Here is a 14,636-nt window from a genome sequence, read left to right as displayed (position 1 = left end):
AATAAATTATAAATAAAATAAAAATAACAATGAAATAAAATAAACGAAAAGTTCCAGTAGTCCACAAAGTTTTCATCTTTCTGATCTGGCTCCTGATGATATCAACATCTTTTTTTTATTAATGTTTTATTTATTTTATGTGTATAAGTATATTACCTGCATGTATGTAACTATATCCATGTTGTGCAATACCCATGGAGGTTAGTAGAGGGTGTCAAATTCCTCTGGAACTGGAGTTACAAATGGTTGTGTTCTAGTTTGTTTCTCCATTGCTGTGACAAAACACTCTGGGGAGGAAAGGGTTTATTTGGCTTACATCTCCTGGGTCACAGTTTATCACTGAGGGAGCCCAAGGTAGGAACTCAGAGCAGGAACCTAGAGGCAGGAGCTGGAGTACAGGCCATGGAAGAACACTGCTCACTGGCTTGCTCCTCTGGACCCGGCTCAACCTGCTTTCTTATATACAACGCAGGCCCACCTGCCCAGGCATGGCACCACCCACAGAGGCTGGGCCCCCCAACATCACTCAATAATCAAGACAATGCCCCACAGACATGGCCATAGGCTAGTCCAGTGGAGGCAATTCCCCAACTGAAGCTCCCTCAACCCAGGTGTGTCAAGTTGACACTGAAGCTATCCAACACAGGTTATTAGCCACCATGTGGGTGCTGGGAATCAAACCTGGGTCCTCTGCAAGAGCAGCCAGTACTCTTAACCACTGAGTCATCTCTCTAGCCTCTGATGTCAACCTTTTTTTTTCTTTTTTGAGACAGGGTTTCCCTGAAGTCCCAGCTGCCCTGGAACTCAGTAGTTAGACCAGGCTGGCCTCAACCTCTCCAAGATTTACCCGCTTCTGCCTCCTAAGTGCCGGGTTTAAAGGCGTGTACCACCATGCCTGGCGATGTCAACATCTTAAGTAGGCATGGTCCATCACTGAAACTAGTTAAGAGAGCATTAACACCTGACCATCATATATCTCCCACACCCCTACATGCTGGGGATGAAACTTAAGCAAAACCTCTACTCTGCCAGTGAGCCACACCTCCAGCCCCTCACTAGGGGATTCTAGGCAGGTGCTCTGCCACTGAGCCACACCTCCAGCCCCTCACTAGGGGATTCTAGGCAGGTGCTCTACCACTGAGCCCCAGCCTTAGCCCTGGTAGATTTTTCACAAACACCTTACTGCTGAGCTACACAGGTAACCAGGACAGGCTATTTGGATTTCAGCAGTTTTTTCCCCAGTGATCTGTTCCAGGATCCAATCCAGGATATTACATTTTGTTTATTTGTCATGTCTCTGTAGTCTCTTTTGATATGTGACAGTTTCAGTCTTTCCTTGTTTACATGTCCTTGACAGTTTTGCTTTTGCAGTACTGGAAATGAAACTCACATCCTTAAGCTGCTGGCCAGACATAAATGCTCAACCACTGAGCCATGTCCCCCAGCTTATCCTTGTCACTTTTAATGAGTATTGCTTAGATATTTTATGATCTATCTCTTGATTGGGGGTGCAGGATGATTTATTTATTTATTTTATTTATTTATTTATTTTATCTTTTTGAGACAGGGTCTCCCTGTAGCTCCAGCTGTCCTGGAACTCACTATGTAGACCAGGTTGGCCTTGAACTCACAGAGATCCGCCTGCCTCTGCCTCCCGAGTGCTGGGACTAAAGGTGTGCGTCACCACGCCCGGCCTATTTTGGTCTTTTTGAGACATGGTCTCCCTGTGGCCCCAGCTGGCCTGGAACTCCCTATGTAGACCAGGCCTTGAACCCAGCTGGCCTTGAACTCTCAGAGATCCACCTGCATCCACCTCCTTCCACCATGTGATCCTGAGGGTTGAACTCATCTTGTCAGATAGCACCAAGTGCCTTTATCTGCTGAGCTTTCTACCCAGCCAGGGGAGCTTTCTTTTAGTCCAGAGCAGAACAGAATGTGGCTGGAGGGATGGCTCAGCAGTTAAGAGCACTTCCTGCCTTTCCAGAGGTCCTGATTTTGGTTCCTAGCACCTATGTTTGGGCAGCTAACTCTGGCTCCAGAGAATCCCACACCTCTGGCCTCCATGGGTACCTGTGCTTATATGCATACCCACACATAGCCACACATAGCCACACACACACACACACTTAAAAATAAATATACATCTTAAACAAGACCCCACAAAACAGAGCAGAATAGTTCAAGTTCTCTTCGCTGTCCTGTATGTTGCTCAGATATGAGTCTCCATTCTGCTGTGCTAACACTACTGCCTGTCACTTCCAGGACATGTGCAAAGCTGCCACTGAGTCTGTGCCCTGCAGTCCCAACCCCCAGAGTGAGCTTCGCCGTGGTGCCTCTAGTGGTGAGTCTGTCACTGAAGGAGTGCCCTGGCCATGGCATCTACCTTGTAGTTTGCAGAAGTGAAAGCAAAGTTATCTGAGCCCTGTTCTCTGTGGGAAAAATAAGCTATTATTACGTGTGTGTGTGTGTGTGTATGTGTGCGCGCGCGTGCGTGCATGCGTGTGTGCGTGTGTGTGTGTGAGTGTGTGTGCGTGTAGATCACAAGTTGTTTTTTTTGCCTTTTTTGTTGTTTTTTGTTGTTGTTTTTGAGACAGGGTCTCCCTATGGCCCCAGCTGTCCTGGAACTCACTATGTAGACCAGGCTGGCCTTGAACTCACAGAGTTCTGCCTGCCTTTGCATGCACCGCCCACGCCTGGCCGACAACTTGGTTTTTTTGTTGTTGTTTTTTGGTCTTTTTGAGACACGGTCTTTCTATAGCCAGAGGCAGGCAGGGAAGCGGAGGCAGTTGGACCACTATGAATTCAAGGCCAGCTTGGTCTACATAGTGATCTCCAGATCAGGTGGGGCTGATCTATCTCAAAAAGACCGGAAAAAAAAAAAAAAAAAAGTTTAAAAATTGGGGCTGGAGAGTTGGTTCAGAGGTTAAAAGCAGTGACTACTCTTACAGAGGACCTAGGTTTGATTCCCAGTACCCACATGGCAGCTAACAACTGTCCTAACTCTAGTTCCAGGGGATAGAACACCCTCTTATGACTTCCTCAAACATTGCATGACGTGTACTGACACACATGCAGGCAATATACTCAGACACTAAAAATAATAAATAAATTTTTAAAAGTATATATATGGTTTTTTTTTTTTTTTTGGTCTTTTTGAGACAGGGTCTCCCTGTAGCTCCAGCTGGCCTGGAACACAGCAGGCTGGCGTTGAACTCACAGAGATCCGCCTGTCTCTGCCTCCTGAGTGCTGGGATTAAAGGCGTGCACCACCACGTCCGACAAGAAAATATATTTTTAAAAGAGCAGCCAGTGCCCTTAACTGCTGAGCCATCTCCAGCCCCCCACTCCCCATTTTGTTTTAATGGAATGCTTTCTATTTTGTATTTTGTTTTTAACACAAGCTCTCATGTAGCTGTGGTTGGCCTTAGACTCACTATCATAGACAAGGGTAACCTTGAACTCCTGATCCTCCTGTCTCTTGTGATGGGGTTACAGACATACACCACCTTACATTAGCATCAAACTAACTTTAAACGTAGACATTTGCCAGATGTGGTGGAACATAGGTACATGTGTGTAATCCAGCACTGGGCAGGCTGAGACGGGAGGATCACCACAACTTCTACCCAGCTTGGGCTACAGAGTGAGCCCCTACCTCAAAACCAGATGGGCTGGGATGTAGCTCAGTTGGTAGAGTGCTTACCTAGCATACATAAGGCCCTGGGTTTAATCCCCAGCACCACATAAACCAGGAAGGTTTTGTACACCTAGCTCAGCACTCAGGAAGTGGAGGCAGGAGATTCAGAAGTTCAAGATGATAAGTTTGAAGCCAGTCTGGGATACAGGAGATCCAGTCTCAGAAAGACAAAACAGGGCTGGTGAGGGGGCTCCCTCCACAGAGGTGCATACCATACACCTGGTAACCTGAGTTCTATCTCCAGAACCCATTTAAAGTTGGAAGGAGAAAACTGACTCTACAGAGTTGTCTTCCAGCTTCCGTGTGCACACTATGGCATGCGCACCTCCACACAGACATCACACACATATAATAATAAATATGCCATACATGGTGGCGCAGGCCTTTAACTCCAGCTCTTAGGAGGCAGAGGCAGGTGGATCTCTGTGAGTTCAAGGCCAGCCTGGTCTACATAGTGAGTTCCAGATCAGTTGGGGCTACAGGGAGACCCTGTCTCAAAAAGTCCAACCCCCCCCCAAAAAAAACCCAAAATGAAACAGAAAGAAAGCAAACAGGCAAATGGCTAGACAGATGGCTTCATGGGTAAGTGCTGCTCGTGTAAACATGAGGTCTTGAATTCAGAGCCCCAGACCCATGTGAAGATGCGTACTGCAGTGCACCTCTGCAATCCCAGTGCTCCAACAGTGAGACGGGAGTGGAGATAGGAGGCTCCCTGGAGGCTCACAGGCAGGCCCGAGGGACTGGTGTATGTAGTGGTGAACAAGGGACTATCCCAGATGAGGTGGAAGGTGCTCGAATGCCTGAGGTTGTCCTCTCCTCTGCACATATGTGAGAATGTGAGACCAGGCCCACACTCACATGGACAGACACATACATACACAAGTATCATACACACAAGTACACAACATCGGACAAACAACATTTCTCATAGCTCTATGGAGTGACTGGTCATTGTTCTCAGATCCAGCTCAGCAGATCTCTGAGGTCTCATGACATCTAGGGAGAAGGATGGCTTCATTCACATGTCTGGTGGTTGGCTTGATGCCAGCCGGAGTAAGGGTGACTTAGTGCCTCTGATTATGCAGCAGGCTAGCCTGGGCATGTTCCCACAGTGGGAGTTGCAGGGTTCCCTACAACAGCATTAAAGGGCAAGCCCAAGTGCAAGATCCTACTGTGCCACTAGCCAAAGCAAGTCACAAGGCTAAACCCAGAATCAGTGTGAGTAGGGCACACCCAAAGGCATGGACACAGAGAAGTTACACAAATCAAGGTTCGTTCCCCTAACAGGCCCACAACATATATACAGAAAGGGTTTGATCATAATGGCTCAGCTGTGCTGGGTGTGGTGGTGCACACCTTTGATCCCAGCACTCAGGAGGTAGAGGCAGGAGGATTTCTGTCAGTTTGAGGCCAGCCTGGTCTACATAGTGAGACTTGTTTTAGAAAAACAATAAAAGAACACAACACAAACCACATAGTAGCCCAGCTGTTGGAGTGTAGTGCAGCCGTAGACTATGTGCTTTGCCTGTGTGAGGCCCTGAGTTCCATTCTCACCTCCACAGAAAGGCTTAGCTGTATGATGTACCTGGAGAGGGAATCCTGTAGCCAGCATCAAAGACAGATAGAAACATGACTGGCCTTCTAGTGTTCCGCCCCCCAATCCCCTTTCCAGTCACTCAGTGACTTCCCCACTCCAGGGCACCCACAGCCTTGGCTGTTGGCAGCATATGTTAGTTTTGTCTGTCTTTCAGGTGCTATTGAGAACATTTTCCTACCTTTCTGAATGCCTTTCAGAGTTTGAAATAAATTTAAAATTTTTATTTATTTTTATTTTGTGTGTATGGGTGTATTGCCTGCATGCAAGTGTACTTGTGCATTACCCACAGAGGTCAGAAGAGGACATCAGACCTCCTGGAACTGGAGTTTCGGATAGTTGTTGGCTGCCTTGTGGGTGCTGGGAATTGAACCAGGGTCCTCTGCAAAAGCAGCCAGTGCTCTTACTCGCTGAGCCATCTCACCAGCCCGATAGAAGTTTGAAAACTGAAACCAAGCCGGGCGTGGTGGTCCACGCCTGTAGTCCCAGCACTTGGAAGGCAGAGGCAGGTGGATCTCTGAGTTCAAGGCCAGCCTGGTCTACATGGTGAGTTCCGGGACAGCTGGGGCTACAGGGAGACCCTGCTTCAAAAAGACAAAGAAAAAAACAAAAACAAAAACAACAACAAAACTGAAACCAAAGCTGTATTTAGTGGTTTACACCTATAGTCCAGTACTTGGGAGGCTGAGTCAGGAGGACTGCTGTGAATGGGCCAGCCTGGATTATATAGTACCTTTTTTTTTGTCTTTTTAAGACAGGGTCTCCTTGTAGCCCTAGCTGGCCTGGTACTTGCTGTGTAGACCAGGCCAGCCTTGAACTCACAGAGATCCACCTGCCTCTGCCTCCCAAGTGCTGGGATTAAAGGGTGCACTACCATGCCTGGCCTGAGACCAGGTTTTCAAAAGAAAAAAACAAAACAAAACTGTGTGTGTGTGTGTGTGTGTGTGTGTGTGTGTGTTTTCCTGTTAGTCAGTGGTGAGGGCTGTGGAGATGCTTAAAGAGAACACATTATGGGATTATGGGACAGGACAGTAGAAGTAGCAGGGTCCTGGTGGGCATGGTGGCGCAAGCCTTTAGTCCCAGCACCTGGCAGACAGAGGCAGGCAGAGCTCTATAAGTTCCAGGCCGGCTGGGGCTACAGGGAGACTCTGTCTCAAAAAGACCAAAAATAAAGATATATATATATATATATATATCTAATAAAGTAGTGGGGTCCTGGTAAGGTGGGATGGTTAGGGGAGGAGTTGGAAGAGGCTGGTTCCTGGGAAGATGAAGAGGTAGCGCTGCCCCCAACCCCAAGTGTCCTCATCACAAAGGTGGTGTATCTACAGGAGCACTACAGGGGCCGCTGCCCCTTCCTCATTCAGTCCAGTGCTCGCCTTCTTGGCCCTGGCACTGCTGAGTTGAGGACTTGCTCCTAGAGTTCTGCTCAATGGCACTCTCTCTTCCTCCCACAGCCGCCTCTCGAATGATTGCCAACAGCCTAAACCACGACTCCCCACCACACAGTCCCCCAAGGCGGCCAGACACCAACACCTCCAAGATCTCTGTCACTGTGTCCAATAAGATGGCAGTGAAGAGTGCCAAAGCAGCTGGTGAGGGCACTTGGGCACGTGGTGGGCAGAGCTGCAGGGGATTGTGGGTAAGCAGAAAGTGGGGGTCATGCCCAAATTTGGTAAGGAACTTCAAAGACCAAAGGGTCACTGACCTCTGAACTTGATCACATCTCATGGCCTCATTTCTGTGTCTGTTTTTTCTAATTTGCTGATTTGTTTTTTTTTGTATTTATTTTTAATTTTTTAATTTTTTTTTGAGACAGAGTCCCCCTGTAGCCCCATCTGGCCTAGAACTCCCTATGTAGACCAGGCTCGCCTTGAACTCACAGAGATCTGCCTGCCTCTGCCTCCTGAGTGCTGGGATTAAAGGCGTGTACTAACACATCTGGCCTTGGTTTTTTTTTTTTAATTTTTTAATTCTTTTATTTTTTTGTCTTTTTTTGAAGCAGGGTCTCCCTGTAGCCCCAGCTGTCCTGGAACTCACTATGTAGACCAGGCTGGCCTTGAACCACAGAGATCCGCCTGCCTCTGCCTCCCAAGTGCTGGGACTACAGGTATGTGCCACCACGCCTGGCTTTGTTTTTAGTTTGTTTTTATTTTTTTTTTTGGTCTTTTTGAGACAGGGTCTCCCTGTAGCCTCAGCTGTCCTGGAATTCACTGTATAGACCAGGCTGTCCTTGAACTCACAGAGATCTGCCTGCCTCTGCCTCCTGAGTGCTAGGATTAAAGGTGTGCGCCACCATGCCTGGCCCTTTATTTTTAATTATGTGTATGTATATGTGCCTGTGCAGGTGCTCACAGAGATCCCTTGGGATTGGAGCTTTTAGGGAAACTGTGAGCTGCCTGACATGGGTGCTGGAATCCAAACTGATACCTAGTCCCATTACACACTGTCCATCTTTAATCCCAGCATTCACAGAGGCAGGTAGATCTCTGTGAGTTTGAGTCTTCTACATAGCAAGCTCCCAGGCCAGCCAGAACAACATAGTGAGACAGTCTCAAAAACAAAACCTCAAACACAAAAATGAGACTGGCATGCCCTTTGCTGGATGTCTACCCCAACCCTGGGAGAACACCTATTCCTAGGGAGCTGATCCCATGTCTCCCTGCCAGCTTTGGCCCGCAGGGAGGAGGACAACCTGGCTGTTCCTACCAAGCGGCGCCGGGTCACGGCAGAGATGGAGGGGAAGTACATCATCCACATGCCCAAGGGTACCACCCCTCGCACTCGCAAGATCCTGGAGCAACAGCAGGCAGCGAAAGGTACAGACCATGGGAGTTGTGGATGGGGATCTCCTGGCTGTATTGCTGAGCGTTGGTCCTACTCTGTAGGTGTGGGCTGAGGGAGCACTGACAGGGTACTAGGCCAGGGGGACAGGCACCATGGAGGAAGAGAGCCCATCACCTTTACACTCCTGTCTTGCCTCCCACAAGAGGGGCTAGGCTTTTCAGTGCCCTGTCCCTGAAGGGCAGGGACAAGGAGTCAGTGATGGCTGGCCTAGAAATTGAGTGACTGTGTCTGGTCAAGGCAGGCCCACAGAGGGCACTGGCATGGTGAGGCAGAGAAGGCCAGAGCAGGGCCCATGCTCAGTGCTGTGGGAAGCCCTGTGGTGGCAGTGTTTTAGAAGGGTCTGTTGGTTCTCTGGGAGGAATGTCACCTGGTGCAGATGTGCGCAGCAAAGCCAGGTTCTTTCCTCTTTTGCTGCTCCACATGGCTGTCCCTCTCCAGAGTGGCATCTACAAACCTGCGTGTGATGCGTGACTATGTCTCTAGAGAGGCCTCTTTTTTTTTCTTTATTTGTATTTGTGTGTGTGTGTGTGTGTGTGTGTGTGTGTGTCTATGTCTATGTATGTTTATACTGCACGTGCCTTTGGAGGCCAAAAGAGGGTCCTATCTCCTTGGGGCTGAAGTTACAGGTGGTTGTGAGCTGCCTGGCATGGGTACTGGGAACTGAACTCAGGTCCTCTGGAGAGCAGCAGCCCTACCCACTGAGCCATCTCTCTATTCCATTTTGTTTTATTTTTGAGGCTATAACCAGTGCTTTGTGTGTGCTTTGCTAGTGCTGTGCCAGTGAGCTACAGCCTCAGTCCTTCATTCTTTTTTTTTTTTTAATCTTGTTGAGACAGGGTCTCCCTGTAGCCCCAGCTGGCCTGGAACACAGCAGGCTGGCCTTGAACTCACAGACATCCACCTGCCTCTCTTAGTCCTTCATTTTATCTTTCAAGTACTAATAACATTATCCTCTAGGTACTAACATAACCTCTCATGTTAATTTTTTTTTTCTCTTTTTTAATACAATTTCATACATGTATATAATATATCTTGGTCACATCCACCCCAACCCCCCCTTCTTGTTTTCCTCAAGTCACCCCCCAAAACACCCTTCAAGTCCTGCTCCCCCCTCCCCCTTTGTGACTCACTGAGTCCAGTTAGCTCTGGAATCGTGGCTGATCTTGTGCCGGTAACCATAACAGCAGTGAGTTCATGAGTGCAACAACCGTGTCATGTCCAGAAGACAGCACTTCACACACTCCTGCCCATCCCCCAGAGTTTACATTCTTTCTGCCCCCTGTTCTGAAATGTCTCTGAACCTCAGGGATGTTGATACAGATGTCCCACCTATGGCTGCGCACCTAGGGCTGCGCACTCAGCCTCCACTTGTTCTCTGCTCCCACCAGTTCTGAGTGCAGAGCCTGCTGCCCACTGCAGAAGGCTCTCTGGTTGAGAGCAGCGCTAACCATGGGTATGACTATAACTGTTCAGAAGGCAGAGTGACAACATGTCCATTTAACAAAACATCAGAATTAGGTTCTCCCCTAGGGCCTGTGACCTGAGCCATGAGTTTTTGCCCAGGTGTCCAGTTCCAGGTTTGAATTTCCTCCTGTGGAGCAAACCTCAAAGCCAATCAAAGTGGTTGGTTACCCACATAATCTTCATGCCACTTTTATACCAGTGGGCACATATTTCCTGGCAAGTTAATACTTTAGCATTCTGGCAAGGCCATTGATTCCTTGTCTCCCCCCAGTATCCTGCATAGCACCTTCCAGCACTAGGAAAGCTAGCCAGCAGGCCAGGGGGAAGTTTTGGGGTCAGTTCCAGCTTGATTTCTCTGTGTTCTGCAAACAAGTGTGCTTTGTCTGCAGCGGTAGGGTTACCATCTAGTTCTGGTGGGCAGCCAAGAGCGATGGCAATAGCTTGTGTTGTTTGGGGCGGGGGGGGGCTTCTAAAATTACATTTAAATTACATTTCTGACTTTTTAATTTACATTTTGTGTGTCTGTGTGTGTCTGCCTGCCTGCCTGTCTATCTGTCTTGCACACATGTGGAGGTCAGGGGCCAGTTTGAAGGAGTCAGTTCTCTTCTTTCCACCCAGGGGTCAAACTCATGTTGTTGGGTGTGGCACTGGTGGCGGACACCTCCACTCACTGAGCAGTCTCACTGGCCCTCTTTTGTTTTATAAAGAAAATGGTTTTATATTTACTTATTTCATTTTGTGCATTGTGTGTGTCTGTGTGTGTGTGTGTGCATGTGTGTGTGCATATATGGCGGTCAGAGGACAACTTGAGGGAGTTGGTTCTCTCCTGCTCCCCTGGTCCTAGGGGACCGAACTCTTGTAGTTTGGTGGTAGATGGTCTTCCCTGCTATGCCGTCACATTCCCTGCCTCCCAATCCCATCCTGCACTCTCCTAATGTGATACAGGGTCCCACTGCAGCCCAGGCTGGCCTGGAACTTACTATATAGATGAGGCTGGCCTCAAACTTGAGGTGATCTCCTGCCTCAACCTCCTAAGTGCTGCTGAATCCTGGCTTTTGCTCCTTTCTTTGTCCTTCCTTTCTCTTTTATTTTAGGGTGCTGGGGTTGAACCCAGGGCCTCATTCAGGCTACCCAGGTGCTCTGCTCTTCAGCTCTTAGGCCCTTCTCCCTTTATCCTTATTCTGAGAGAGTCTTATTACTCAGCCTGCTTTTTTTTGTTGGTGGTGGTGCTTTTTGAGACAGGGTCTCCCTGTAGGCCCAGCTGTCCTGGAACTTACTATGTAGACCAGGCTGGCCTCGAACTCACAGAGATCCACCTGCCTCTGCCTCCCGAGTGCTCATTACCATTCACTGCATTTTATCAGATACCCATGACCCTAAGAATTCTTCACCCAAAACAGGTGTGGTAACATACACCTGTAATCCTAGCATTTGGGAGGTATAGGCAGGAGGATCAGTTCAAAGCCAGCCTGTTATACAGTGAGTTCAAACTCAGCCTGGGCTACAATAGACCCTTCCCCCATCAACTTGTACAAAGGTACAAGGAATTCTAGGTGTCAGTTTTCGTTAATCTTTAGTACATTTGACCCTAGTCATGTGTGTGTGGTTCATCACGAGCCAACAATGTAGTTGTAAAGCCTCGGTCAGCATGGTCTGTTCCTGCTGGGGCAGAGCCCAGAGCTAGGAATTTGGGCTGGTGGTGTCGCCTCCTTGACATCTGCTCTGCTCAGCCTAGCCTGCTCCCTTGGGGCCACTAGGCAGGCTTTGCCTCATGGTGTCACTTCGCTCCCAGGTCTCCACAGGACGTCTGTGTTTGATCGCCTTGGCGCTGAAACCAAGGCGGACACGACAACGGGGACTAAGGTGAGTAGGTAGTGTAGGAGCTTTGGGGTGGGCAGCTCTTGTCTTCCCAGTGGGTTCCTGACACTCACATATGTCTCACATGCCCCAGTTCTGTCTTCCCACCCATTAAACCTCAGTCCCTTTTTGGCTATGGTAGTTAGTATTCATGTCTGTCTTCTGTCTGTCCTTGCCTAATTTCCCGCCCAGCCCCAATCTGTCTGATGGCTGCTGGATTTCCTTCTAGTAGCCCCCCCATGTCTCGCCACAGCCACTCCTATCCTGGGCCTCCAGCGCAGGATGCTCACCATCTTGCCTGTGGTCTGCCCTCTGTATGACACACCTGTTCCTCCCCCTCATTAGAGCCACTGCCATTCAGCTTTCAGAGCTCCCATGGGCTGTGCCCTCTCCTAGGGAATCTTCCAGAGCCCCCAGGCAAGATCTGGGCTCCCCATCTCCTGGTCTTCATCATGGCTGCCCCCCACTGTACCTGGGATATCAGTCCCAACTGATTTCCTAGAGGCCAGCACAGAGCAGTCACCATGTTGAGTGACTAAATGACCCACTGTCTTGCTTCTGGCCTGCAAAGCCCACAGGAGTTTTCAGCCGCTTGGGGGCCACCCCAGAGATGGATGAGGATCTGGCCTGGGACAGCGATAATGACAGCAGCAGCTCTGTCCTTCAGTACGCCGGGGTCCTGAAGAATCTAGGACGGGGCCCAGCCAAGGCCAGTTCTCAGCCAGCACTGACTGTCAAAGCCAAGGCCACAAGCTCAGCCACCACGACAATGGCTGCCCCCCCTGCGCTGCGGCGCCTGGCACTTTCCTCTCGCCCTGGGCTGGAGAAGAAGCCAGAGTCCCAACCCAAAGTCAGCATCATTCAGAGACTGGGCAAGGCTGCCGCTGTGCCTGAGGCCCAGGACAGCCAGGTCACAAGCACCAAGAGTAAGTCCTCAGCTGAGGTCAAGTTCACCATTAAGAGGACTCTGGTGGGGCCCCGGGGAAACAGCTCCAGCGAGAGCCTTGGTGCCCAGATGGACCATGCTGGCACTGTGAGCGTGTTCAAAAGACTGGGCCGCAGGACCTTCTAGCTGGTACACAGGGTTGGGTGGACCTTCTAGCTGATACACAGAGCTGCGGTCGGCCACCCTGGCCCCTTCCAGCCTCTCATGAGGGTTCATCTCCCCTCCCTGCCAGTTCTAGATGACCTGGGGCTCGGCTCCCTCAAGTGTTCACACTGGTCCCAAACACTTGGGGATTCAGGCATTTTTCCTGGTCTTTGATGTTCCTTGCCCACTCTGGAACTCTTCCCCATTCTCCTGCCTTCTGTTCTCTGCCCTCCAGCTGTGGCCTTGGCATACTCCCCTTTTCTACCTCTCCCCAAGGCCAAGTGCCCTGCCCCTTCCATGCATTCCGCCTTCCCCCCTTTCCAGCAGCACCTGCTGCCTCACATCCACCTGTCCCCTTGCCTCCGTGCAAAGAGGTGTTACCTGGAGGGACTCCCTTTTCCCCACCCTGTGACTACCTCCTTCCTCTGCCCCTTCCCTGCTGGGTGTCTCCGTGTCTTCACTCTTTTCATTTCTCTTCTGTTTTCTGTCCCTATGGCAAGGCCCGACCGTCCGCTGCGTCCTGCCCAACCCTCCTGCACCTCTGGCCTCCCAGCGGCCCCCTCGTCGACGGTGGCGTCGAGCTTGTAGAGACTGTTAGCCGCCCTCCATTCCCAGGCTGGAGGGACCCCCCCAGACCCTGGGCTGCAGCCGGGGCTCCTCCGTTTCCCTGCCCTGGCCGTTTTTTTCTTTTATGGGTGGTGGGCAAGGGGCATTGGGAAGGGAGAGATTTCTGAGAGATGACAGCTGTTTGAATATATTTTTGTGACATCCAAAACGTTTCCTTACCCTCCTTCAGCGTGAGTCACAGATCTGTTCTTCATACCAACACAGTGAGGGGTGGGCGCTGGGGAAGGGCTGGACCCAGAGCTCCTTCATGCACCAGGCCCTGGGTTGAGGGGAGTCATGGTCACAGTCACCGCTCAGCTAAGCCACCTCCTCTCCTACAAGCTCTGTCACTGTGGCTTTCCCCAGGGGTTCATCTGCTCCTGCCACTCTGCCTTTTGGTTGCTTTCTTTCCTTTGTTCTTTTTGTTTGTTTTATTTTTGTTGTTGTTGTTGGTTTTTGGCAGGGTCTTACTATGTAGTTCTGTCTGTCCTGGAACTTGCTATGTAGACTAGGCTGGCCTCGAAAGCATAGAGATCCACGTGCTTCTGCCTCCCAAGTACTGGGATTAAAGGCATGCGCCAGCACACTCACCCTCTTTTCTTTTCTTTCTTTTCTTTTTTTTCTCTCTCTCCCTCCCTCTCTCTTTCTCTCTCTTTCTTTTTTGATAGGGTCTCCTGTATCCTAAACTAGCCTCAAACTTGCTCTGTAGCTGAAGATGACCTTGAGCTTCTAGTCTCTTACCACCACCTTAGACTTGCTAAGATTGTACGTGTGTGCTGCTGTTCCCAATTTTTATGCAGTGCTGGAGATTGGACCCAGGGCTTTATGCATGCTAGGTGAGAATTCTATCAGCCTTTTTTGCTTTTGTTGTTTGAGATAGAGTCCTACTGTGTAGCCCAGGCTGGCCACAAACTCAGGATACTCCTGCCTCAACCTCCAAAATAGTGCAATTACAGGCATGAACCAACTGCAGACAACCTCTCAGCTGTTCTGTGATGGTGCTGCCCAAAGAAACAGACTGAGGAAAGTGGCCAGGACCACTTCAGGTGTATGGTGTATCATATGTTTTAAGGCAACACCATTAAGTAAATTGGAATGAGAAAAGGCAGCTTTGTGAAGTTCAGGAGAACATTCTGACAGAGACAGCAAAGGCCCTGGGTAGGAGGGCCTTGGCACCAGGCTGAGGAATATGTACATTAGCTCAGAGCATCAAAGTTTGAATCAGGGAGTGGCGATTTGTGTGGCCATTGATGATGTAGCCCAGGCGAGGAACAGGGTGGCTTGGTGAGGTAGGCTGAGTAGGCGAGGAACAGGGTGGCTTGGTGAGGTAGGCTGAGTGTCTAGGCATAGCAGCCAGCATGCAGTTGGAAAAAGTCCTGGTCTACCCAGACCTACCTGTCATCCTGGGAATGGCTGTTGGCAGAGATGGAGAACAGGGAGTTCTTAACCTTCTTGACAGTGAGTTGTCACCACAGCTCCCT

At 49.8% G+C, this 14,636-nt stretch overlaps 1 protein-coding gene across 4 annotated transcripts in view; it reads left to right on the top strand.

Moving 5' to 3' along the window:
* The window catches only part of CUNH19orf47 (chromosome unknown C19orf47 homolog), a 26,696-nt gene extending 13,083 nt beyond the window's left edge, over nucleotides 1–13,613 (top strand). Inside the window, exons 6-11 of one of the 4 annotated variants that reach the window (XM_008853994.2) lie at nucleotides 2,263–2,341; nucleotides 6,749–6,886; nucleotides 7,961–8,110; nucleotides 11,395–11,465; nucleotides 12,031–12,385; nucleotides 13,050–13,608. In XM_008853994.2, the coding sequence (XP_008852216.1) occupies nucleotides 2,263–2,341; nucleotides 6,749–6,886; nucleotides 7,961–8,110; nucleotides 11,395–11,465; nucleotides 12,031–12,385; nucleotides 13,050–13,147 (891 nt within the window). In that variant the 3' untranslated portion in view covers nucleotides 13,148–13,608. Of the gene's footprint in view, nucleotides 1–2,262; nucleotides 2,342–6,748; nucleotides 6,887–7,960; nucleotides 8,111–11,394; nucleotides 11,466–12,030 lie in introns of all 4 variants that reach the window. The other 3 variants (XM_029556585.1, XM_008853993.3, XM_029556586.1) reach the window with 3 other exon arrangements.
* The last annotated feature ends 1,023 nt before the right edge of the window (nucleotides 13,614–14,636 follow it).

The sequence above is a fragment of the Nannospalax galili genome, unplaced genomic scaffold, assembly GCF_000622305.1.
Source record: "Nannospalax galili isolate Female #2095 unplaced genomic scaffold, S.galili_v1.0 scaffold886, whole genome shotgun sequence".
NCBI classification, from domain to species: domain Eukaryota; kingdom Metazoa; phylum Chordata; class Mammalia; order Rodentia; family Spalacidae; genus Nannospalax; species Nannospalax galili.
Note: the sequence above shows the minus strand (reverse complement) of the source record. Positions and strands in the feature narration are given on the sequence as shown.